General features: G+C 44.4%; 1 protein-coding gene across 1 annotated transcript in view; it reads right to left on the reverse strand.

Moving 5' to 3' along the window:
• Window positions 1-1,859: 1,859 nt before the first annotated feature.
• Window positions 1,860-25,925, reverse strand: part of large2 (LARGE xylosyl- and glucuronyltransferase 2) — a 32,033-nt gene continuing 7,967 nt past the window's right edge. Inside the window, exons 2-16 of the mRNA XM_080843239.1 lie at window positions 23,203-23,316; window positions 10,750-10,983; window positions 9,063-9,352; window positions 8,780-8,862; window positions 8,521-8,644; window positions 7,636-7,807; window positions 7,365-7,469; window positions 6,954-7,066; window positions 6,586-6,711; window positions 6,224-6,379; window positions 5,257-5,420; window positions 4,792-5,070; window positions 4,485-4,631; window positions 3,960-4,155; window positions 1,860-3,840 (exon numbers count right to left, since the gene is read on the reverse strand). Coding sequence (XP_080699365.1) covers window positions 3,643-3,840; window positions 3,960-4,155; window positions 4,485-4,631; window positions 4,792-5,070; window positions 5,257-5,420; window positions 6,224-6,379; window positions 6,586-6,711; window positions 6,954-7,066; window positions 7,365-7,469; window positions 7,636-7,807; window positions 8,521-8,644; window positions 8,780-8,862; window positions 9,063-9,352; window positions 10,750-10,849 — 2,253 coding nt within the window. The 5' untranslated portion in view covers window positions 10,850-10,983; window positions 23,203-23,316 and the 3' untranslated portion in view covers window positions 1,860-3,642. The remainder of the gene's footprint in view (window positions 3,841-3,959; window positions 4,156-4,484; window positions 4,632-4,791; window positions 5,071-5,256; window positions 5,421-6,223; window positions 6,380-6,585; window positions 6,712-6,953; window positions 7,067-7,364; window positions 7,470-7,635; window positions 7,808-8,520; window positions 8,645-8,779; window positions 8,863-9,062; window positions 9,353-10,749; window positions 10,984-23,202; window positions 23,317-25,925) is intronic.

The raw sequence follows: 25,925 nt of genomic DNA on the forward strand, positions 1-25,925 counted from the left end.
GCGTCCACACATACACAGTATGCTCACGTGGCCACACACACACAAAAACTTAACACTACAAAGGGGTCATGTCCACTCACCCTGTTTGCTGTTATATAGCTTAACACTGGCGGCCAACACATACACGTAATTAACACTACAAAAGCTTACGTGGAGGGTGATTGTTAGGATTAATCACAAACTTAAACTAGAGAGAGAGAGACTGATTATTAGACACCCTGGCTTGACACTGACTACATAGACATTGAAGTGGATGACATTAGCACTGGTATTGATCGCGAGTGAAAGAGGACCATAGTGGTGTGAGAGTGGTTTCCTTTTGTTCGATTCTCTCAATAGAGAGGGATTGATTCACTCAGTGACACCATTAATGACAGTGTGTCTACACTATTCGGTTCTTCTGCCTTTGTGCTATTTTTACTGGCCTGTCAGGGCTGGGATCTAGACAACTGCAAAGGGCTGGCTGTAAAACATCTCCTAAAAGAGCCCTTAGTATGAGTCATTGCACACAGGACTGCGTTTTAACAACCCAATCAGAAATGGAAAAAGACAAACCCAGAGGAAGTTAAATTAAAAAAAAAACATAGTTGTCGGAGAGCACTTTGTCATTCCCTTGAAAGTGCCATGGCTACCAAAAAAATGCATCATTCTTTGATTGCATTTTGAATTTTGCACTTGTGATTTTGCAGAAGAGTTCTTAAAAGAAAGTTGGCATGAAATTGGAATCAGAATTGGCCCACTCAACCAAACTAAACAATGTTTAATTTCTGGAAAAGATCATGCAGATTGCTTCAGTGGCCTGTCTGTCTTAATATCACTAATTGATGATCAGTGTTAGATTAACTGCAGTGTGAGCAAGTGTGAGCATGTCACAGTTGAGTGGAACAATAATCTGTAAAATGATCGTCACAATGCTCTGTACCACAAAGGTCTGCATTTACCTATTAGGTTTTTAAGAAACCCATCATAGAAGGAACCACTATTAACTATGTGTCCCCAACACAAGATGCCACAATCATTTAGAGGTCCCTAATCAGGTGCCTAATTTCTTTTCTCACCCCATGATTGTACAGGTTACTTATTCTCTGGGTAGATACATATTTAATATAACATATTTCAGATATTTTCATTTTCATTTTTTTTAAATGACAAAATTCAACCTACTGGAACACTTTGCTAGGCCAAATACAAAAGGATACTGTGGGGTCTGGGTGTTTTCCTGGGAAACCACATAAACTGCCGAGCCAGCAGTTTTGCTTTTGCTTAAGAAAAACAATATATCCACGAGAGACAAGCTCATATCTTTGCCTTGAAGTGCACATTTTTGACCTGTCACAATCCAACTCGCTGACAGAGAACTACTGTCCTGTTTTTTGTTGTTGTTGACGAATATATGTTTGTGTGTGTGTGTGTGTGTGTGTGTGTGTGTGTGTGTGTGTCTGTGCATGTGTTGATGATGTGGCATCCAGAAAGTGTCTGTAGTGCCTCCACATGCTGTTATGTTTCCCAAGGCTCCAAACATCCAAGGGAGAATTTCTATGATTAACATCTACCACATCTAAATGCAAAGAATAAGAAAAGAAGATCTGTAACTTCATTCTTTTAAGCCAGTAATCACATTCACATTGTCCATGGACTGTTTTTAACATCCCTAGCCATATTTATTTGTTGTCCCCATGGCCCCAGTTTAGACCTATTCAGATGTACTTTCTTTGATGACCTCCACACACAGCTTTAATCAAGATTACCCAGACAGTCTGGCTGCTGTCATCATACAATCAAACTCTCGGATCTGATAAGCTCAGCTCTTTTGAAGACAACACAAAACTCCACAGCCACGGTTGTAGAAAAAGGGCAAATTTATTTAAAGCACTTTGTACCCTACATAAAAAAATATGATTGATTTAAGTCAACAATAATAAATATAGTGCCTGTGGTCTTGCAGGCCCCATCGTTGCGTACAGGCGTACAATCAATATCCAGTTTCACAATACAGCAAAGGCACTAGCATTTACCGCAAATCTGCACAGTCCACTGGGAGGAATATATGTGGTGTTGAAAGGGTTAACTGAGGCTGAGATGGAAGCCATATACATATTCAGTGGTAAATAAGGAATATCATATCAGTGTTTACACAATAGTCCTTGGGCTGTACATTAGTGTTGTCCCACTACATAGGAGATACTGAGATCTGTCCCTTATAAGACATCTTTGACACGTTAAAATTAAGATTGTATAGAATAATTGAATGGTTTTGCATTGTTGAGAGACAGCGTGTGTTTGAACGGAGACTTGCTGGAGTATATGGCACACTCAGATTTGAACTTGCCACATAACAGGCCATCGGGGAGGTTGGTACTTTTAAGATCCTTCTGGATTGTAAATTACAATGAGAGATGAATTAATTCTCAGAATTCAGTGGTCCCAAATAAAATCTCTAAATCCATCGAAAACAGATCAACATTTTTTATCTCTCTGGTGACAGAAAATCCTGTGGTGTTAGAAGTGTGCCAGACATTGACCTCCACAGAGAGGAAGGACAAGCGGATGAAAGCAACTATGAGAGACATAAGCGTAGTCAGTAGCACTATGATATTGGGTAGGGGGGGAGGCATGCCTTGATATGCAACGCAGCAGTGCCAGCAGCGGTAAGTAAATGACAATAATATTAAATGTCCCCAGATGATTAGACATGCCAGTTTAACTGAATAGAAGAGTGTACCACCAGCAGTCTTTAGTGTCTATCAGGGAACCTCAACCAGCATTGATTCTCTTCAGGAGAAAAATTATTCTTTCCTGCAACGAGCTTAAAATGTTGAAAGAAAACTGTGATTTTCGAACACCTTAATCAAAACATATATTTCTTTTTTTTTCAATGATCATGTTCACCCAAAACAAAAACAAAAGCTGCTTTAAATATTTTAAATATTGAGAAAATAAGGCTTAATCATTTCTTCTGTCCTACTGGCCCCCTTCACTGTAGGTCAATCAGTAGAATCCGAGGAGACTTTAGTTCATTTGTCCACAGCTTCATACCTAAGAACCAATATATTGCCTAATACTGGTCTTCACCATCAGATCTAGCTGGGTCTTCACCATCAGATCCAGCCCGGCCTCGACCATCAGATCTAGCTGGGTCTTCACCCTTAGATCCAGCCTGGTCTCGACCATCAGATCTAGCTGGGTCTTCACCATCAGATCTAAATGGGTTGGAGCCACATTTCAATGGAAAAAGCCCTGATTGATTGTCAACGATGTCTTGTCTTGATTTAATTAATTGTTTCCTTCTTTAATAGAATGTGGTTGGCCACACATAGTGTTTATCTTCTCTTGTTTATATAACTCTTTGACCACTGCTTTAAAAATAAAAGCATATAATTGTCCTTTTATGAGTTCAATCCATAAATGTGAATTTAGGGCATGTTAAGGTTCTTTAAACTCTTTAAACTCTTTCAAAACTCAACATAAATAACACCTACAACCTGCACCGTCATTCGCTTGATCACTCAGTCGATGGGGTGACTCCAGTCAGCAATGTCCCATGACTGGACACCAATCTGTCTCGGAGCAGCATTTGAACCAAGGGGCCTTCTGGGACTGGCTTGTGTCCCTTTACATGGTGAGGTACATAAGGGGCCGATTTCAGATGTTTCTCTGGGCTGTGAGGTACTTAAGCGCAGCAGAGCCATACTTTCTTGAAAGGTCTTGGTGGAACTCGTCCTTGAGCGTGTTCAGACAGTACCGGTAACTTGGACTGGATCGGAACTTTGAAATGTCAAAACTTGGAGCGTGGGGCATGTGGATCATGTAGGCATTTGGTAATACGACCAAGTCATATTCCTGGGGGGGGGGAGAAATGATCACATAAAGGAGAAGGTCATTCATAAACATTAACTAATGACACCAGTTTATAATATCAAACTGATATAAAGAGTGTTTCAAGAATGAGTCTTCATTACCTGGGCATCAAGTTCCATTATGTGGGACACTTTGTTCCAGCCAAAGCCCACAAATCTCTGATCATACTCTGGACAGTCTTTTCGGACGACCACATAGGGCTCAAAATCTGGTTCCCAGTCAACCTTGTAAGGTGTGGTGGCGGTCCGCCATTTGGCATAGTTAGTTGGAGCATGGCCTTTGGTCCAAACGTGGTACCTGCAATGGTGAAAGAGCAGGCAAGTCAGCTTCTAATGTATTCACATGTTATAATAAAATGGAACACTCCAAGATAATGTACAGCTGATTCATTGACCACATAGGATTATAATCAAGCTTTTGACTGTATGGGTAATTCATTTTAAATAGCAATGAATTAAATTGAGAGAGAGAATTTTATCCGTGCAATATAACGGTAAAAACCATCTGGAACGACTTAACAACATTCTTCAAAACTAGACCAAAGTGTGAGAGAACAGAGAAATTAAGTACAATTAAAAAATGAATAAGAGTGTCCCCAGTTAAATGAGAAAGGTCAATTGCTATACCTGAAGGTGTAAAGGGTCCCCATGTCCAGCATGGAGAGAAGCTCAGCTTTGGATTTGGGATAGGAGAGGCGATACCGCAGCGTCTCAAAGGCCGGCACCACCAGAGCCTTCTTAGTGTTGGCCATGTCCAACTGAACAATAGACTTTCTGTAGATGAGGACACAGTTGTGTTACAGTCAATGTCCTGAATGACATTCATCCTCATGATGGTGTTTTTACATACCTTACTCTAATAGATACATACTTTGTAGATGAATGTTAACATAAGCATGGACATATAACCTCCCAAAAAATATGAGCCACTCACCTGAGGTATTCATAGAGGCCATACATAGGTAGGAAGTCCACATCAGTCAAGAACACATACGGTGTGTTGGCATTGCGCAGGGCAACATTGCGGACCAGGTTAACCGGGTAGAACTGGCCCTCTTTATAGACGATGTGGTAGCCAACGTTCTTGCGGTTCTTGAGCACCTCGGAGGCCTGGGCGTAGCGTAAGAACTGCTGCGCCTCAGCGTCAGACATGTAGAGAGCCAAGCTAATGGGACCCTCCCAGTGCTTACAAATCGCCTCAAGCATTTGAAGTCTGCAACAAACGGAGCCAACAGAGATGACAGGGCTTTAATGCGCTTCATGCCCGCGGTGACTTGGTGGGTTTCTTTGATACTCCACTAAATTATGCATCCCACACAAACTTAAATTACAGCTTGTTACACCAACAAAAGACCTTTTGCAACCGGAAAACAAAAGGTAAAATGGAAGTATTCATTACCTGTCCATGGAAAGCTGGGCAACCAGAGTCACATCAGTGTTATCATTGGTTGGTGTGTATTCATACTGCAGGAAGTAGAGGTGAACTCGGTGCAATGTGATTCGCTCTCGTCGGAACTCGTAGCACTGGTCGTCTTCATCAAGCTCTTCTAAAGCTCCTTGAAGCTGAGGACAAAAACAAAGACCAGTGAAGCAAAAATCATGGAGAAATCATGGTGCCATGGTTTTAAAAAGTGCAGAACACTACCATCTATATACTATAATGTGTGACTGCACTGTTAAACATTTTCTGTAAAAAGTACATTAGCCTTCTGGCAGCTATTGGTCCCACATAGTGTGACAAATTACTCAGTCAACAATTCGGCACTGTAATCATTTTTTAAGCACAGTAGGAAAAGGCTTACAGTCAACAAAAAAAAAACAAGCAGTAACTTACTGGCAGCAATTGGTTGATTAGCGTGATTTACTCTTTAACATATTAAAGTACCAATAAGCTGCTGTTTTATACAGAAAGGCTGCAATTATGAGACTTGCGACCATTTGACTTTCACTTAGGGACAGGGCACTTGTAGTGTGGAGGTTTCGGCATCCCAATTGTTTGGTTTACAAATCATTTGTAAAAAAAAGTGTATTTTTACTATTCAAAAAATGCCTTTAACGAGACTTAAATCCTATCATTGAGCGTGTCTGTTTTCAAGTCAGCCATCCTTATCATTCAGCTAGACACACTTTAGGCGATTTCACATTGCTATAGTGGGATTCATATTAATAAATGCAGGACATCAGTTCTACCGTGAGATACTACTTTCTTTGCAATTGTGATTTACAGAAATGCACTACAAAGCAGTTCTACAATAACTTACTATACAGATCACAGTAAAAAAAAAATGCAGATTTCACACAAATTGCTAACAGTCTGCATTACTTTGAAATCAGGTTCAGTGTAAGTCATAACAAATGTATCCTACCTGTGTGATCTCCGAGGTGGCCTGGCTGGGGCAGCCAAACAGCTCCCGTCGAAGAAGATTCCCATCGTACTCCAGGAACGTCAGGTAAAGGTTACGGAAAAATTCAACGTGTTTGTTCTTCACTCGCAGCTTCTTGGGGGAGTTCCAGTGGATCACCTGACCAAAATATATTTATTTTATTTATTTATTGACTGAGGCCTACCAGAGGATAAATCATGAATGATTCCAAAACATATATTTTTTTTTAAATCAATAAATAATTTAGTAATGTTTACCCTTCTGAAAACACAAACAGAATAGAGCGTCTCAAAAGAGATCTTTGATCTAAACGGGTTTTCCACCGAGTTTGTTTCTGCTCCTACCTTCAGATCAGACACCTCGGTGTAGCACTGCTCCGACCGCGTGTGGTCTGACAGCTGAACGTTCCAGAAGCAGGGCAGCTGGTGCACCAGGACGGGGTTCTGCTTTATGAAGGCATTAAAGATGTCCTGTGGGAGATTTAAAAACAGAATAAAACACTTCTTAGATACCGTTACAGGCTGACACCAGGCATTAATGCATGCAGATGTTTCAGGTGCACACCAGCTATGCTAAATATAAATATAATGATCATTTTTGTCTCTGCTCTGTCCTTTATTAAAATGGATTTGCCTTCAAAAAACAGGCCATATGAGACAGATCAGTGAGCGTAATCCAGGATTAATCACAGTGGTTCAGTCTTGTCGCTAACCTGGTCGGCCAGCGAGGTGGAGAGCATGTTCATTAGCTCTCGCTCGGCTGTCAGACGCCACATCTGCTCCCAGCCCATCCGACGGAGCTTTTCCAAATATAGCAGAATTACTCCTATGGCAACAAAACAGAAAATAAGTCACACTTATTGTCACTTTATTCAGTCCATATGAATAACAGGGGTAATATAACTCTGACATACTGCTTTCCACAAACAGTCATTGTATTCAGTGGGTCTTGTGACAAGTGGGTTACCACTGCAATTGCAGCCCTGTATGTCAGCATTCCTTTGTATCCAGTCCCACACTTTGTGGCCAAATGTACACTATGGAATGAGTGGCCAATGAGTGTCAAAAGCTCTTTTTCGTCTTCAAGGCCATCGTGAGTGCTTTCTATTCTGAGAGCCACTGACCTGTGTTGAAGCCTCTCCCTAGCGCAGGCCAAGGCTTGTGGTTTTTCCACAGGTTGCCCAGGTACCAATCACTCTGGTTCTCCACTAGTCCAATCACTTGCTTCTCTGAAATCAGAATGTCAGTGGGCATACCAAGGTTACGAGAAACAAAAGCAGGAATTTATACTGGCCTATGCAATGCAAGTTACAAGCAGAGACTGCTTAACTACTGCTGAATAGGTCAGCATGAAAGATTTAACTACGTGGAAGTGGTTTGGCTTGAGCTGCAGACCTGTGAACCTCCTGAAGATGGACCACAGTTCTGCTATATCAGTGGCGAAGGTGATGTCCGTATCCAAGACAATGACCTTGGAGAGGTCGGAGGGCAGGGCTTTGGTAAGGGTCAGCTTCATCAGGCCATAAATTCCTGAATAGTGTTTGTTTGGTATCCAGGATACCTCAGACTACAAAGAAGGGAAGGGGAGAAGGCAGGCAGCAGGAAAGAAAGAAAGAGAGACCAAATGAAGAAGATAAATTAACTCTAAATTAACTAACTATTGCAATTCTGGTGTAAGACAACCTATCTGAAAATTATGACTTAAAAAAGGGACTTATTTCTCTCAACTTTGCATACTACAATAAACAGAAAACAGCAGTCTTTGGCTCGTGTGTAAACTGAGACTGTAAAATGCTAATGATTGGAGTAGGCATGCAGCCAACAGATATCACAGTCAGTGGTAGAACCTGGCAGCTGAGCCAAAATACATAACGCTTATATGGAGCCATGTAATTAAACAGTAAGACCACCAGTTAAATCTTTCAGCTATATATTGGAGTAAACATTTTACAGGTGCTGTGGATACTGGCCTTATAATATGAAAAGAGTAGTTAAACACTCATCTTCTGATACACAGTTCCTTATGGACCACTACCTATCAACTGTTACACCAAAGTGACCTTGTTTGTGAACCTATGCTATGTCTAGTTTACTGGATGGAAACTGTGTTTATGTTTCCTTCCTCTCTTCACAGAGACGTGAAGAATGCATGCCTGTGGCCTAACAGCAGGAGTGTTGGGGGCTCAGTGACAGTGACACATGCCGGTCAGTCGTATGCTTTGAAACGGGAGGTCATAAGCCAGCGCAATAATGTGTGTGTGCATGTGAGAATGTTTTCACCTTGAGTTCATCTGCATCATAAAAGCTAACTTGCACGGACGGAACCATCCAGGATTGGAACAAGGCGCTCAGGATCTGTTTGGCTATTGTATCTGTGATAAAATGAAAGTGCAGAGGGTTCCTCCTACAAAAGGGAAAAAGTACCACAGAGCCATGAGCAGGATGAAGTGAATCTTATGATGAGTAGGTATGTGATGAAATATGTAGAGGATGTATGCAATATGTAGGAAGTCTGCCAAGGACCATGTACCCATCTCACCTATGGAACAGGATAGATTTGACAAGGGTGACAACATCCCGGCTAGCATTGTGTCCTGCACACACACACGCCACATGGATCAGCTGCAGGTCGGAAAAGAATCAGGAAAAGAAAATTAGCAATACCACTACAACATTAAACAATTCAATTTAAGTATGATTAATGTTGCCCTTTCAAAAGAAAATTCACTAAGCATAATTCACATAATTTATACATTACTGATATGATTCTGACTTATTTCCCCTAGTATGAACACAGAACTACAACCCGCAAAAGAACTCACCTCACACTTCTCCACCGTGGGTGATCGGGAGCAGTCGCTATGATTAGCTCTCTCCTCGGCCGTGCTCTCCACGTCCTCCGGACCCGTGTCAGCTGACGCCACCCACTGCTGGTTCCCATAGTTACCCTCGGGTGGCTGCGCGGCCAGGCCTTGCGATTGGCTGAGCTGGAGACGGATCTTCCGGTTCTCCTCCTCCACTTCTCGGACGCGTGACTCCAGATCCTCCCGCTCCAGCAGCCGGGCCTCGGTAGACTCCACCAGGCAGGGCGAGAGCAGCAGGGAACGCCCGTCTGGACAAGCGACAAGAGGCCTAGTTTAACCCTGAGGTTTGGATTTTGGTCTTTGTGTTTGTGTTGTCTTCCTGTTTTCTTTTTCCCTTATGTGTTTTGAGTGCACACACACACACACACACACACACACACACGCACAGCCGCTCATACTCGCTCACACGTGCACACTCAAACACATATGCCACAGCACCTGCCAAGGACCAGTGCATTCTATCACGTCAAGTGTGAAATTCAGAGGATGTTCACACCTAACTCCAACGGAAGCTCAAGTGTGAGTGTGTGTTTGTGTGTGTTGGGGTGCATATACTGTAAATACAAAATGGATTTGACTAATCTTGATTTCTAATCTTTTAACCTAGTTAAAATGTAAAAATAAAGTATTTGGATAATTACACACTCCATTTGAAAAATTGTGTCAATTCCATGCTAGATGGAATCTTACATATAATCATTGTAGATTTTTCAGCAATGCATTCAGTAAAATAATGATCTATTTCATTCCTAAGTAAATCAAATAATTTGGTCATGTCATGTTTTCAATTTCAGTATTTCACATAATATACGGTCATTACATTCGTTCTTTCTAATAACAAACATCATAATAATTACAGGAAGGCAGTACATTGAATGAGCACTGTTGCAACATGTCTTTTGCTGAGGTGGAGGTATTACAGGTATTCAAAAAATGCCAATTTTACTCTCGTGTTAAGAAAACATTTCACACCAACATCTGTTTAACCAGAAGTTTATGGAGGGGGATCAGCTTCAACACAATACTCTCCATCCCTGCGGTCTGCATGCTAAAATTACGTCACATATTACCTTATGTTCAGCAGTAAAAAAAGATTGATTTTTTTCACACTAGCATCACCAATCCGCTTACAGAGGTGTGGCAGCATTCTGTTGTGATGGGATGAAGTGTGCGTGGGGCTGGGTGAGTGCTGAGGTTGGGGCATCACCACCACTCCACAGCACTAACTGCTTCACTACAGCTGACTGAGTTGCGTAAAAGAAGACTAAGAATAATAGTGCGGATTATCAAACGGTGGATGTCCCTGCCATCCACCACAGTAAAGCCATGATTAGGAGGGGATAAGACAAGCCTGGCAGATTACAAAGGAATGATTATGTCCTGATATTCTATGGTTTAGTTGTTCACTGTTGTAATAATTCAGCAAAGAGAAAATGGGTCTACTGAGTTTAAAATATATGCAGATTTTTTTTAAACAATTCACAGCAATTAACTGTTTCTTTCATATTTGGATTAACACCTTTTTATTTATTTTAATATATTTTGGGTGGGATTGGGCTTTTGAGACACGAGCAAGCAGACACGTGTGTCTGACACGTGTGTGAGCAGAGGTTAACAAGCGACGAGAGATCCAATCTGCACTCACTCTCCAGGTTGCCCACCAGCAGGTACAGCCATGTCAGCAGAATCACAGAGCTCAGAGACAACACCAGGAGCTTCAGCTTCCCTCGGCACGGGCAGTGCATGCTGGGACGGTGGGGGGAGGGGGGAGTACGTGAGGCGGACGGGTGGAAGGTGGAGGAAGGGGGGGAGGAGGGGAGGGGGGTCAGCGTTCACGTCGGGTTTGGTCTCACGCTGGCTCTCTGCAGCATCGTCTCATCTGAAGAACAAACAAACAAACACACACACACACACACACACACACACACACACACACACAGACACACACACACACACACACACACACACACACACACACACACACACACACACACACACACACACACAAGCATACAGAAAATCACAAACAAATCGTTAAACCAACTCTCCAGAAACACTTGCACAGCTTACACTTGCTATTCCAATAATACTCCAGGTCCACACACGGAGACCTCACAGGTAGCACCACCAGGACAGAGAGAGGTATGTGCACCACTTGTCCCTCCCTCTGGCCACTGTAGCCAAGCCTATATGGCAGGGACTGCTGTGTACACCCTGTCTTTAATTAAAAAGTCAGCAAAGAGAGGCTTTACATCATTCAAGCAGCTGGCTAAGAGAGGAAGGGAGAGAGGGGGGGTGGGGGAGGAAAAAATACACTAGTCCATCTTTGTTTTATTATGAGCTTAATTAATCATGCTTCACTTTAATTAGACATCCGCCTGCTGGCAACAAGATTGGATGCTGCCAATAAAAAAATGAAATAAATTAATTTAAGAATTTGAGTTTATTAAGGAGGGGACCTGCTTCAGCGAGTGGGCACAGGAGAGAGTAAAGGGAAGGGGGGGGGGGGGGGGGGGTCCCTGGACGGATGTTGTGCTACAACCAACGAAGTGTGGGCTGATGTGTTGATATTAATTAGTACTCACCTCATAATCAAGCCAGCCATAATGAAAACACCCCTCTTTTCTTTGAGACACTGCTTAAGATGCTCCATTTTCCTTTACTATGCGGTGTGACTAGTTTTATCCCTGAATTCTAGGCTTTTCTGTGTGGATGTGCGCTGTGCTGCTGGGGTTGTTGTTCAGCTGGGGAGTGATGAACACCCTGGCCTTCGCTCTCTCCTCCACCCTGCCACTGCTGACTCCAGCTTTTGTTAGTTTATTCATCTGTTTGCTTAGAGTGAGCTCTCAAGGCCTCTTAGCACAGTCCACTTTTCATCACCTCGCCACGTCCTCTGCCCCTCCTCCACACACACGCACACACTCACAAAGACATACAAACACACACCGACACACCCACACACATGCACACACAGCCAACTTCACATTCTCTCTCTCTCTGCAGGGACAAGTGCCAGGGGTGGCAATGGCAGAGGGAGATAAACATTTAAAAAAAATTGAGGAATTTCATAAACATTCTCTGCCAAAAACAGTGTCCTTGAAATTAAGAAAAGTAGCCCTTCTGGAACCAGAATGTTTATTTGAACTTCAAACCAAACAGTAGGAAACTAAAAAAAAAAACAGGTATACTTTTAATTTAGAGAGACTGCCTTGACAGCAATGCATTCTCATCATTGGGTGTCTTTTCACTCAATGAGACTTCATTAACAGCCCTATGAATGCAATATGCAATCTCCTACATTGCACTCAGCAGGGTGACAGTGGAGATTTTCTTCCCTAACCCAGCAATCTCACATTTAAGACCAACTGCTAGCCCTCTTTTTGCTTCTCTGCACACTGTACAGTGATGAAACCAGACAGTTTATCCGGTAGTACACTCTTAATTGCTGTCCAGGCATCCCTCTACTCCTCCCTTTCTCACAGCGTTCCCCCCTCTCTCTCTCTCCCTCTCTCTCCCTCTCTCTCTCTCTCTCTCTCTCTCTCTCTCTCTCTCACCCTCTTTTGCACCCCTCACTTCACAGGACCTCGAGCGGCTGGCGCCCAGATGAGAGGGCAGTCGGTCAGGGTACCAAATGGTCAGGTGCCCAGTACGTGCCCTCTGTCTCAGCCGGGGGCACGCTTTCAACTCCTGCCAGCCTCTCGACTTCTAGAGCCCTTCTGAGTAACTGCCCTTGGCTTGGCTCGTTAAGCCCGTTTGACTACTAACGAGGTGGACATAACGAAGAGGGTCAGGTACTGCCTCAGTCACATGCCTTCCACTGAAGTAAACCTGGAGTAAGTTGAACTCATCACACACGTACAAACTTAAATCCAGTACTTTAGATAGCAATAATAACATTCTTTGCAGACGCCATGTGATAGGCTGGCTTTAAAGGGAGCTGTGGGTGTTGATCAAGGGGTTTGTATTTATACAAAAATATGTTCTCCTTTGTCTCGATCTGCTGGAGCGAGCATGGCTTCATGCTGAGAACAGTTCAGACGTGCCTTTCTTTCCTGGCTGCTCGAGCTGCACCTGGCTGACAAAGATCAACATTACAGATTCTATTTGTCTGGAAGGATCTTTTTTGTGTGTGTCTGCCATTTATTAAATGAGCCTTCAGAGGAGGGAGTGCAAGGTGAGCAGAGAATGTTTTCCCTCAGGGATAATCTCTGTGTCATGAAGGGAAAATTACTGCACTGCCAGAGAGGTGAGGTCACATGTATGAACAGAGACCTTTGTTTTCCCTTGGCTATCTTTCTCTCACTCTCCTTCTCTTGCTGACAGAAGCACACACACACACACTCTCACACACACACACACACACACACATGCATGCACACATTCACACACATGCATGCGCACAGCCACATACACGTACACACACACAAAAGGTATTTAGTCTGAGAAGTACAGCTGTAATTCAACCTTCCCCAATGTCATAGCCACCTCTTAAATCCCCCTTTTCTGCTCTGGATGCTTTGAATTCCTGCCACCGCGATGCACACAGTTAGGAGGATGTAAGGGATGATGGGCCTTAGCACATAGCACTCGTAAAGGGAACCAGGTTATGAGATATATGGAGGGCTCGAACTGGGAGTTTAATGAGGATCTTTTGTCGAACAAGCAACAAAACAAAATGCTTACGCTCCACTGGGGTAATAAAATAAAAAAACGAAAGAAAAAAAAGACTGAAAGGATGAGAGAGCGAAGGAGGGATGAGTGAATGATAGCCATGAAAATTAAATATACGGACAATGATTGCACCTTTACAGTTGAGTTGCTCCTGTCATCTCCAGGGGAAGGACATAAAATGGCTCAGTTCTAACATGTTCTGCTGCATTGGATTTATGTGACAGGCCAGCGGAGGGAGAGTTAAATAAAGGTGAGACAAAAAAACCTGCAATGAAATGTGAGGAAAATAGGCCTAGAGATCCGTACATCTCTCTCTCTTTTACACACACACAAACAAACACACAGAGAGAGAGAGAGAGAGAGACAGAGAAAGAGAGAGCAGCCAGGTACTGGAGGGGTAATACGAAGGAGTCTGCCCTTGATGTCAATCAAGCAGTGCTGAAAGTATGATAATGTGGTTCAAGGGGAAGGGAGAGCGTTTGATGCCATGGCCAAGCCCCCTGCTCCAGGAGGCTCGGGCTGAAATGAGTGGCCTTTCACTTTGTGCATTAATCAGCCTGAAGGTCTCTCTGATTAAGGTCCAATCAATCTGGTCCTCACATATGCATACGCTCTCAGACACTCAGAAGCCCACACACACACACACACACGCACGCACGCACACACACACACACACACACACACACACACACACACACACACACACACACACACACACACACACACACACACACACACACACACACACACAATCTCACACACACACACACAATCTTACAGCCACACACTCACACACACACACACACACACACACACACACACACACACACACACACACACACACACACACACACACACACACACACACACACACACACACACACACACACACACACACAAACACAGAGACACACACAATCTCACAGCCACACACTCACACACATAAAGACACAGACACGCACACACACAAACCCCCACTAAAATGCAACCATCTCTTCTTCATCATACATAATAGTGTATGACTAACTGTTCTACGTTCTATCTATCTATCAACCTCCCGGTCATCTTGCAGTGGCTGAGTTTATATGTCAATAGAGGAACATTTAATTTCCAATCTGTAACAGAAGAAACAGCCATGCGATATTGAACACTCTCCTTTCATTGAGAGCAGAAAAAGTGTGTTAAATGGCAGCCAATAGACATTCCATTCATCCACATCAAGCACACACAAGCACTCAGATCAATCAAGTCCCCATGCGACCCTGCCCCTGTGCTTGTCAGGGGAGTGGGGGAAGAGTTGCACCCTTCTCTCCCTCGCCTCCAGCCCTCTGGACCCCCTGAGCCTTGGCCCATCACTCCACTCTGTGAATCCTCAAAATAACCACAGGAGTTTTCAGATCAACACAGAACATTTCAGCAGGGCCCAAAGAGCCCTTTTCAGTCCATGCCTGCAAACCTCAAGACCATCAGAGGGAACGGGGCATGTCGTCGTCGTCCTTGTTCCCCCCCGTCAAAAAAAACTGCTTTCCAGCCACAGATCACGATGCATCGCTTGGAGGAGTTGGCTTTTTAAGTCTGTTTCCTGGGTCTGATACTCCGAGCTTTATAGTGGTAATCTTCAAAAACACTGCACTCTGTCCTTCTCTCTCTCCCTCAATCTCTCTTTTCTTAACATCCCTTCACATGGTCTGCTTGTTCCTTTGAGGCCTAAACCCAGCTAATCTCCTTTCTCTCCCTCACTCCAACACCGCCAATAAGCTTCTATCTCTCAGGCGTCTGAAGTCTCTCGACCCGTCCACCAGAGCTACTCTATGGCACAACAGAGAGAGAGAGGTAGACAGAGTTCAAGCGAGAGCAAGATAGAAATAAATGAAATACAAAATTATAGAGAGAGAATGGCAGCTCTTCATAAGAGTTACATTCAGCTGCACGTTATTAAAAACCCCAAAGCCCTTTTTAAATAAAAAAACTTAAGAACATAGCCCACTCACCAGTGGAAACTCCCATGTGAAGGCGGCTTTTGCGGGCACATCTCCAAGAGGCTTAGACCAAAAGCATATATATCCATACACATCCAGATGGCAAAGCAATCAGTCAGGCAGCCCAACATGAAAATGTCTCATTTTTATAAAACACACGCACACACACACACACACACACACACACACACACACACACACACACACACACACACACACACACACACACACACACACACACACACACACACACACACACACACACACACACACACACACACACACACACACACACACACACACACACACACACACACTCCCCCCATTGCAGGCACCATACATGTCCCATCGGGTCAACAAAGATTTAAGGCCAGTCAACTGTTGGTGCTTTATATCTGCAATACCTCCATAAGACCACCAGTACACTGGAGACCAAACCCACTAAACCAGGGATAACACACACAACAATATTTTAAACAGTTCCTTCAAAATGACTCCGTGTTGGGAGACTTCCTGTGCCCCTACTCGAGTCACTCCACAAGTGCTTCACCAAATGTAATTAGCTGTTTGGTAATGGATAATCAGACAAGGAACACTTGTCATTTTGTTTTGTTTTGTTTGCGCTAGTTAATCAGTGAGGAAATGCATTGAAGGTTCATTGGCTCTAAAAGCCTACCTTTAATTAGTAAGAGCTTAAATTACTGTTCACACACACAGTCACACGCATGCATTCACAATGCACTTTGCTCCGAGTAGCCTTCGAAGATCACCTGCCTGTCATACACAGTATAAGGATGAACTATGGTCAGTTTCAGTTCAGAGAGAATCTGTCTACTAGATCTTAAGACACAATCTGCTAGAGTCAACCAGACGACAAAAAAATCAATGAAAAGGAGAGCAAACAAGACAGAGTGGAGGGGGGGTCTCTCTGTTTTGCAAAGCACTTCTCTCATTTAAAGACTGAACACAAGAGTAAGACGACTTAATTCATTACGTTCATGGACAAACTCAGTTTTATGTGTTAGATCTTCCACCACATCTTGCTGAAGAAGGATTGAAGTGTCCTGTTGTAGGTGCTCAATAACCTATTGAGTGTCATGCTTTCTAAATGTATTTAACATAACCTAAACCTGTTATTACTTTGATGCCTACTTGAAGCCTTCCTGGTGGTACTGTGCAACAACCGGACTGGGAAAGACCTAGGAACCGAACTTAACCTTAACTAAAATACACAGCTGTATTTCGATGTAAGCACACCTGGGTGAAATGACCGCGCACACACACACACACACACACACACACACACACACACACACACACACACACACACACACACACAGACACACACCTATTCATGCAAGCTATAATGATTTCATATCGGCATTCAGGAGCACAAGCAAAGCCTTTCAGTGGTTCTGTGCGTGTGAGGGAGACAATGATAATAATAGCATGAGTCAGAAGTAATACTCGATCAAAGCGAACCAGAGATCACAGTATAAAACTGCGTACGGACACAAAGGCTGCATTGAGAGCAGAGGAGAAAGGAAGGTACATACTTATCTGTGCCTCTGTGACGAGGGCCAGAGCGCTGTCTCTTGTGTCCAACCTGGGAGCGCGGTTAGTTTGACGTGAGCTTTGATTGCTGAATGGAACTACTCAGGCTGACTTGCCTGGGACCTCAGAGTCGATAAAATCCTGCGGCAGCGAACTTTGAACTTCTCTCTACCTGTGTGTGTGTGTGTGTGTGTGGGTGTGTTTGTGAGTTTGTGTAACTGAACCAAAGCCAGAGACAGAAAGCCAGCTCCTCCCCCTTTCCCTACGCTTTTAGTGGAGCATGCCTTGGCAGGTTGGAGTCCAGAAAAAGGATCAAAGCCTGCACCCTCTTTCTGTGTACCTCACTCATTCCCTTTCTCTCTCTCTCTCCACTCACTCTCTTTTCTCCCTTTCTTTTTTCTATTTACTTCCCTTCCCTCTTCACCAAACGAAGCTGTTCGGTTTTTTTCCCTGAGGGAGCTATGCTCTACTGTGGCTGACTTTGCCCTGACTGACATGACTGCTCAAGTCCGTTCTTTGTGAAAATACCCTCTACCTTCCATCCTGCAAGAGAAAAGCACTGATTTCAGCTCTTTTTATTAGATCTAAAGGTTCCCCTCTTCAGCCCCCTCTCTCTCTCTCTCTCTATCTATCTCTCTCTCTCTTTCCCTCTCTCTCTCTCTCTCTCTTTCTCTCTCTCTCTCTCTCTCTCTCGATTTTCTTTTTTTCCCCTTCCGACACAATGTTTCTTGGACCTGTATTGGATGTCCTCAATCCTCTTGTGTGATGACAGGCGTGGGGTACAGAGAGAAATAAGAGGAGCGGTACAGGGGGGGAGAGTCAGGGGTGGGGCCGGGTGGGGTGGGGGGATTGCGGGTATTACCTTTCAGGTCTCAATCACTGCATGACAAAAGCCAGAAGAACAGGAGGAATGCAGAGGCTCAGAGCTGTGCTTTGGCTGGGTTTGAACAAGAAACACTATCCAGTGTGTGAGATCATTAACAGGGACAGTGTGTGCCTGAGTCTCTCTTTCTCTCATTCTTTCTCGCTCTCTCTCGCTTTCTGTGTGTGCGCCTTTGGCATTGTTTTTAAACTGAGCCTTCACCAAACAAAAGAATCCGGTCTTTATCAATGACGGGTGTTGTTGGCTGCGTGCATACCTGTCCATAACGGTGGCTACAGCGACTGCCTGATGAGTTAACACCTCTGGCTCCTGCCTCGTTACAGGGTCAAAGTTCACACTGTTGCCTCTCAGTGTTAAACCCTGATGGCAACACTGGATGGGGGGTGGAAGGGAGGGAGGGTAGGACAGAACGGGGGGTTCCCTTCTGGCCTCTTGGGAATGAGACGGCCTACTTCCACCAAGAGGGAGGGTGAGAGGGGGGTGAGAGGGATTGGGTTTCTCGTCACCTGTTCCTTTTCCCTCCATTCCCTCCCACACTGGGCTGGTGCAGATTTATCCCCCCGCCACTCACTGCCCGTGCTAGATTTACACTTTTAATTGACTTTGTAGAGCTTTACCGAGCACCAGGGGCATGTACACACACACACACACACACACACACACACACCCCTCCCCATGAAAAAAAAAACAGAGCAGATTGTGACCTACAATGTGACACAGGCTAGCCGTTAACAGTAGGTAAACACAGTAATCCTGTGTCTCTCTCTCGCACGAGCATGCCTGGCGGACCTGCACAGACCAATTACCAGGGGGACAGGTCACCATAGTGACGTGATTTAACAACTCTAGCTGGGCAATTTAGCATGCGGTGAGGTGAGCACAAGGAGTAACGCTTTGCAGACAGTTGTGGCGTCAGCCAAGGATGGGAGCCAGAGTGATAAGTGACCACTCGGGAACAGAGGCACGCAGGCGGAGAGCGACACAGGGCTAATGCAGACTGACTACTGGTTTAGTTTTGACAAGTGTTTCAGGAGCGCCAGCAAAGGTGGGTCCACCGATGAACGACAGCGATAATCCTGCCAGCCTGCACATCTCAAACTCCAGATGAGTTATATGAGCCGAGCTTGCACCATTCCCCTACTGCATCCGGGAGAAAGAGTTACCTAATGGCCAGCCTTTGAGTGCCTGCAGATATGAGTACACCAGCTGTCCTCTGGACGCAGTACCCCTAAGTGGTACAGTAACGCCAAGAGGACCTGGAATTTATGCAGCCATATGAAAAACAGGGATGGGTGTACAAGGGAATATTTTATTTTCACACACTTCATGTAGCCTATGGCGACTGTGAGTGAAATGGAAGAATGATATATAACATATATTTAAAGTTAAGTGTTAAAGTTTCACTGTGGCCACAAAAGGGACAAGGTTACAATGCAGCATATAACTGGTCTGCACTTAAACAGAAGCTATCTTAAACACTCCTCGAGAACTAATGCTATTTTAAACACTCCTCGAGAACTAATTAGGTTTATCACTTGTATCACCTCTTCTCCTGTTTAACATGCTGGTCTGTTTTTGGTCTGTGGGTCAGAGGTTGTGCTGATATTTAGCAAATTGGTGATAAGGCCAAGGCCACACACACACACACACACACACACACACACACACACACACACACACACACCCACACACACAGAGTAGCAGGCAGCTGGTGTTGCTGATACAGGCCGTTGTGTGTGTGCAGGGTGCTGGGAAAGACAGGTGGGCTTCTGGGCCAGATTTGTCAGGAGTTAAAGAGTTTCAGGGAGGTGGTGCTTGTTGTTGTAGTGAGTGGGGGTTGGGGGGTACACTGCTGCTAGAGGTGGTGGTGGTTGTGAGGTAGTGAGTGGGGGTTGGGGGGTACACTGCTGCTAGAGGTGGTGGTGGTTGTGAGGTAGTGAGTGGGGGTTAGGGGGTACACTGTCTCACCCTCCCTCGAATTCTATCACTATGGGGTCAAGGGCTACTTGTATGACAACAGGAGAGAATGTGTCCCTATTAGCTCACACTGTCGCTTTCCAATAGAACCACACTTTCCATTTGTATTGAGCCCCGCAGGCCAGGGTGATGGCCCATTGGCCCATTATTCTCCACAATGTCCTGTGCAGGGGCAGAGGAGTCAGGGTAGTCTCCACAGGTCTGAGCCCTCAGGACGCACTGCTCTTCTGTTTCTGAGTAGCTTTGTGGACACATCACACGTCATTTAAGAGCTATGCATGGCATCCTGGGTGTAATTGTGAGAACATGCATGTGATATGCTCTCACAGGTTATACTCTGTCATAGATCTCTAGTTATCTGTGGATCTACTCACACACTGACTTTCTGTGTCTGTGTGAAGTAACAGTTTATGCATATAGACATTTGTTCAGGTTTTATATAAGGTAATTAAAATATATTTGGGAAAACTATCTGAATAATTCGTTTTCTTTCTATTTTTTTTGTGACAGATTTAGTAATAGACTGACAGCCAAATTCCCACAGTTTCCTTTGCATTGTCATCTCCTCTGACGTGGTGTCCTATGCACACCAGTGACTAATAACAGTAAGCAGACGTGGTGTTTTTATGCACTATGGGTGGGCCACTTTTAAACTTTTCAAAGACACATCTTGACATTCCAGTCGCCCCCTAAAGAGACTGGGCCTGATAGGACCAGACTTGTGAAAGGTTGCTTACATAAACAAGGCATTTTGTCCTTAAAGGTCAGAACTGTTTTTTAAGACAGAATAGACTTAAGTACATATATAAATCAAATACTTTGACTATTTACAAACCATTCGACCTCAAATTGAGTATTCGCCATCTCCTAGATATAATCAATTACTGCAAATAGGCCAGAAAATTCCATGTCAAACACATATACATCCTTGGCAACAAGAGTGCTCTTCCCCCACCACTTATAAGAGAACAATTTGTATTACCCATATTTTTACCAATGCAAATTCATCTACTAACAGTAATGATTTACAAGTTTGATAAAACAACTAAGCTTAGGACTGGCAGCAAAGAATATTGCTGATAGTGCATATGTGCATGACGAGCCTGCAAGATAATTTCCCCCAAAACATTTGTTACAGTGATTAATGATGACACCTTATTTGCACCTAAGAAATCTATGTCATCAGGTCTAGTGTGCAGTGAGTATCCAGACGAGTCTCTTAAGAGATGAAAATATATATTAATTTTATATTTGATATTATATACAGTCATTTTGGAACGAGAAATATGGATAATAAAACAGGTATACCACAAAAAAGTGAAGCCAAGTGTTCAAACGTAAAATGAGTCAAGTGAAGCTGTCAGTTTTATCTTCCTTGCAATTGATATAAGCTGCATTCCAGGCCACCGGATTCCGGAAAAGTACATCTGAGACCGACTCCTAAAGGCGAGCAGGGGTGATTCTATTTGGGAAGTGGTTCAGGATAAAAGCATAGGAAGAGTGCACTGCATTCCACTGAAGCGCCCAGTTCAGATCGTAGAACACTTTGCCAGGCTACTCTAACACACTCAAAGAAAGTACATCACCGTTCCCATCCCCCTCTTCTCTTCCCTCCCACAAATCCTCACCTTCAAGCACAGCCAAGATGCGGGGACATTTGTCTCAAGAAGCACGAATGGAAAAAATAAAGCAATCTGTAGCACCAAGAGGCCTCCATTGAAAGACAAAGATTTTTGATTCCACTTCCCTGCTCTTCAGTGCACTGTGATTTCCTTCATATTATTCCAAACAAGGCGCCACCACCATCCCTCCTTATCTGGAGCAGCTCTCAGAGGTGGTGCCTGTACAGCCTTGGGACAGGCTTATAAACCATCAATCCTTCCCTCTATTCACACCATATGAAATGCAATCGGTTGCTTCTAGTACAGAGGAATATCCCCAAATCCAAAGCATAGGTACAGTGGAGAAGAGGGTTACGATGAAGCTGGCCCTAAAGAGCACAGACTACTGGTGGGGACACAGCTGTTGCTTGGTGGCAGACATGGTTAAAATAATACTGAGGATGGGTTTAACTTTGTTTTGACATTTGTTGGAGTCCTCTGAATTAATAAATGTTAACTTTGCGCAAAGTCCCACAATTGCCCTAGGGGTATGGTCAGCTGCTCTCTCTCTCTCTCTCTCTCTGTCTCTATACCTCACGAACACACACACACACACACACACACACACACACACACACACACACACACGCTAATCTCTGTGGGAGAGCCAATCAGCTGGCTGGCTGACGGGTCAAGGGTGTAGGGTCGGAGGCTCGGAGGCTCGGAGGTTGGCGCTGTAATGGCACTGGAGAGCCCAGTGGAGTGAGGGGCCAGAGGCCCAGTCTGACCTGCGTTGCCTGGTCCTCCTGGGGGCTTCACACCCTGCTCTGCCTCCCTGACCCCTGACCCCTGTCCCCTAGTCAGGTCACTGCAATCCAAACTTTCCCCACCACCTCTGGCCAGCTCTCAGCCACACTGGAGCCAAGGGTGCGGCAAGTGCCAGGAGTATAATAGCCCTCACACAGGGTTACGTTTGATTAACGGAGTTCGATTGGGCGAATAACTGCATAGTTCAAATTCTGTGCCTAATAAAGTAGGAATTCAGAGGACAACAGATACATCATCTCCCTTTACAGTCCATAAAAGAGGAGTAATGAGAGGTATGGACCAGTTAGGGTCAAGCTAATAAATGAAAGTGGCAAACGCATTTATGGGAATTTTCCTTCAGAATTACTACCTCATAATGATTGTTATGTGATAAGAAGCGTGTTGGTTTCCAGGCAGATATTTTCATTTGTTAGCAGTGATAATTTAGTCTATAAGTTAGTGTTTAGCACACATAACTACTATCATTACTGTTACTCTTCTACGTTACTCCTGATACAGCAAATGCTCCGTAAAACCTGCTTACAAAATGTATGACTGTGTTATCACAGCAATATATTTGCATGATAAGACAAAAGTAAATAAAAAAACGTGAAACCATTACTTACCAGGACGCCTCCTGAAAGTCAGCAGATGAAAGAAGGGAAGGCAGGGGAAAAGTAATTTGTTCGGATCTCGGTTGAAGGTGGAAGGTCAGTGATAAGCCCCTGTGCCCTCTAAGCCTGCAGTGGGGAGAGAGAGAAACACAGAGAGAACATTCAACGCAGGATCAGCGAAGGACAAGGAGAATGAAGGCACTGCGTGTTACCGGGGAACCAAGGTGACATTCGGAGCAGCTCCCCACGTACGTCGTGAAACCACATGCCGTCACTCACTCAAGTACACTCTAAAGCCCCTTTTACAGGGCGAGCTTTGGACCAAAGAAGTGAAAAGCAGAATCCTGCAGCTTCCACCCTCTGTGAGGCCTTTGAAAACACTGGATGGACTGCAGTTAGCTGATATGACTGTCAGTGGCACTCAGAGCTGGGGTATTGTCAGAGCCCGGTCCAGAGCTTGGATATTGTCAGAGCCCACTCCATCACTTAGCGCTGGGGTATTGTCAGAGCCCGGCCCATTAAGGGCTGTGGAACCTCCAGCCACCTCAGCAGCAGCCACCTGCTGGTGTGCTGACTCGGATGTCCACTACAGCACATGGAGGCGGCGGCCTTGAATGGTGTAGTCATGAGCCCATTCCGTTTGTCCACCCTGATTTATCTTGCATTACGGAGGATTGTAATTAAGGTCAACCGCACGGCAGGCTGAAACGGGGCGTTGTGTGTCGCAGGTTTTTTTTTCTTTGAGGTTTGACCCCCCAAACCACCACTACCATCACCACTGCCCAGCGTGCTCAAAGAGCTACCGCAAATTAACTCTTGGAGCAAAACTTTCTGGTTGTAGCAACCTTTCTTAAGATAAGTACGAAACCTGCTTCAGCGGAGATGCTCTACACCCTTAGATAAAGTCGGATCTTATCTAAATTTCTGTATGTTTCTCTGTTGGTGGAAATTACATTACACACAGCGCAACAAAAAAAAGAGCAGAGCTAAACACTTAAAAACAGCAATTAACGACCCTGGGAAAATCCATCAGCTGAGGGAGGAGGCTGATTCCCAGCAGACACAGACATTAACTGGAACTACGGACTACAGGACTGCTGGGGGGGAGGGGGGCTTTTGTTGTCCACCCCCATTCCTCAGCTCTTAATTGTTGTGCTGACACCTCTGTTTGTGTCCAAACAGCTGAAGCGTTGTGTGATTACAGGGGCAGACTGGGGTATAATGGACCAGCCTGAAAGCCCAGGGGAGAATAGGACTTCTGGGGAGGTGGGTGTCGGTGCTACTGGAGAGGACACTCTGTCTAATTCCCTGAGGACGCATCCTAGAGGAATGTGTCAGTCTGCTTGCCTGTGCATGTGAGCTTGTGTGTGTCTGTGTGTGTGTGTGTGTGTGTGTATTGATGTGAGAAGTGAACATTGCTTGATTAGAAATCTCTACAAATTGTCTCGTCATTGATGAGTTAGTCAATAATGTCAATGAGCTAGTTCCAACCTTCCATTACATTCATCCATCCATCACCCACTGTGTGAGCAAACAGCCATTAGCTTTCAGTCCCCTCCCTGACACAGACACAGGCACAGACACAGACACAGACACAGAGCTCTCCCGGTGCTTGTGTGCTCTCAGGTGTATGTGGCTGCTTTGACCCAAGCATAACAGCTATATGCCTGAGCACGCTCCCCGTCTTAGCAACCGCACAATGGAATACGTTAGAGAAAAAATAGGTCATGTAAACATGACTTATAATCAGATAAGCAGCACTGCCCCCAGAATGAGGTGGAGAAATAACGCTGAGGAAATATAACATATTACTTCAGACCCAGAGTTTGTGATTCGCAGCTCACCTCTGCAGAAAAATGGTTAATGTGTGTTGGAAATTGACTCAGAGAGAGGAATTGGCCACACAAATACACACAGACACAGACACACACGCAGTTAATACACACGCGTGCTTGAATGTGTAATGCAACACAACAAACAATAGACACACCCTTCGAGTAGAACATCCACATAATTTAATAATATTATTATTCTGTCAGGAGTGACTGCAGGGTTAATATCAGAACTGTGTTCCTTTCTGCACCATTAACTTACATCTTCAATTCCAGATAAAACACACAGGACAGATATGATTAGAATCTGGTTTGATTCTGCGCTAATGCAGTTGATGGCGGTCAACAACTTAGAAATATTGGATTATTGCTCTCTCTCTCTCTCTCTCTCTCTCTCTCTCTCTCTCTCTCTCTCTCTTTCTCCATATCTTTCTCTCACACAAACACACATAGTATTGTTATCTGTCAAGATAGCACTTTAAATGGACAGAAGAACTGGATGTGATTCAGAAGACCTTGACATTCATCACAAGTGACGTAAGCATGCTTGTATCGCTTTGTTGTGGACGTCGCACATTCTAGCGTTGTTGCAGGGGTGGGCGGGCCGGGTGATGGGGGGGGGGGGGGGGCTGCACCAGGGACAGCACCAGGCAGACTCAGAGTGCTGAATGAACACACCCAGGAGGCATCACCGAGGCAGGTGTTATGTCTGAGGAATGCCTGACAGGTGTCACTATGGCCACACTGTTTGAGACAGAGATGGTGTGTTTAATCAGTAGTCACACTCACACAAACCCAGAGTAAATCAGCAAAGTGTAGCTGTCAAGCTGTATCATGTTGCCCTAAACTATTTACGCTACAATGCTATCTGAAATCAACTAATTCAGTTAACGTCACTTTAAT

The sequence above is a fragment of the Sprattus sprattus genome (genome assembly GCF_963457725.1).
Source record: "Sprattus sprattus genome assembly, chromosome: 8".
Lineage (NCBI taxonomy): Eukaryota > Metazoa > Chordata > Actinopteri > Clupeiformes > Clupeidae > Sprattus > Sprattus sprattus.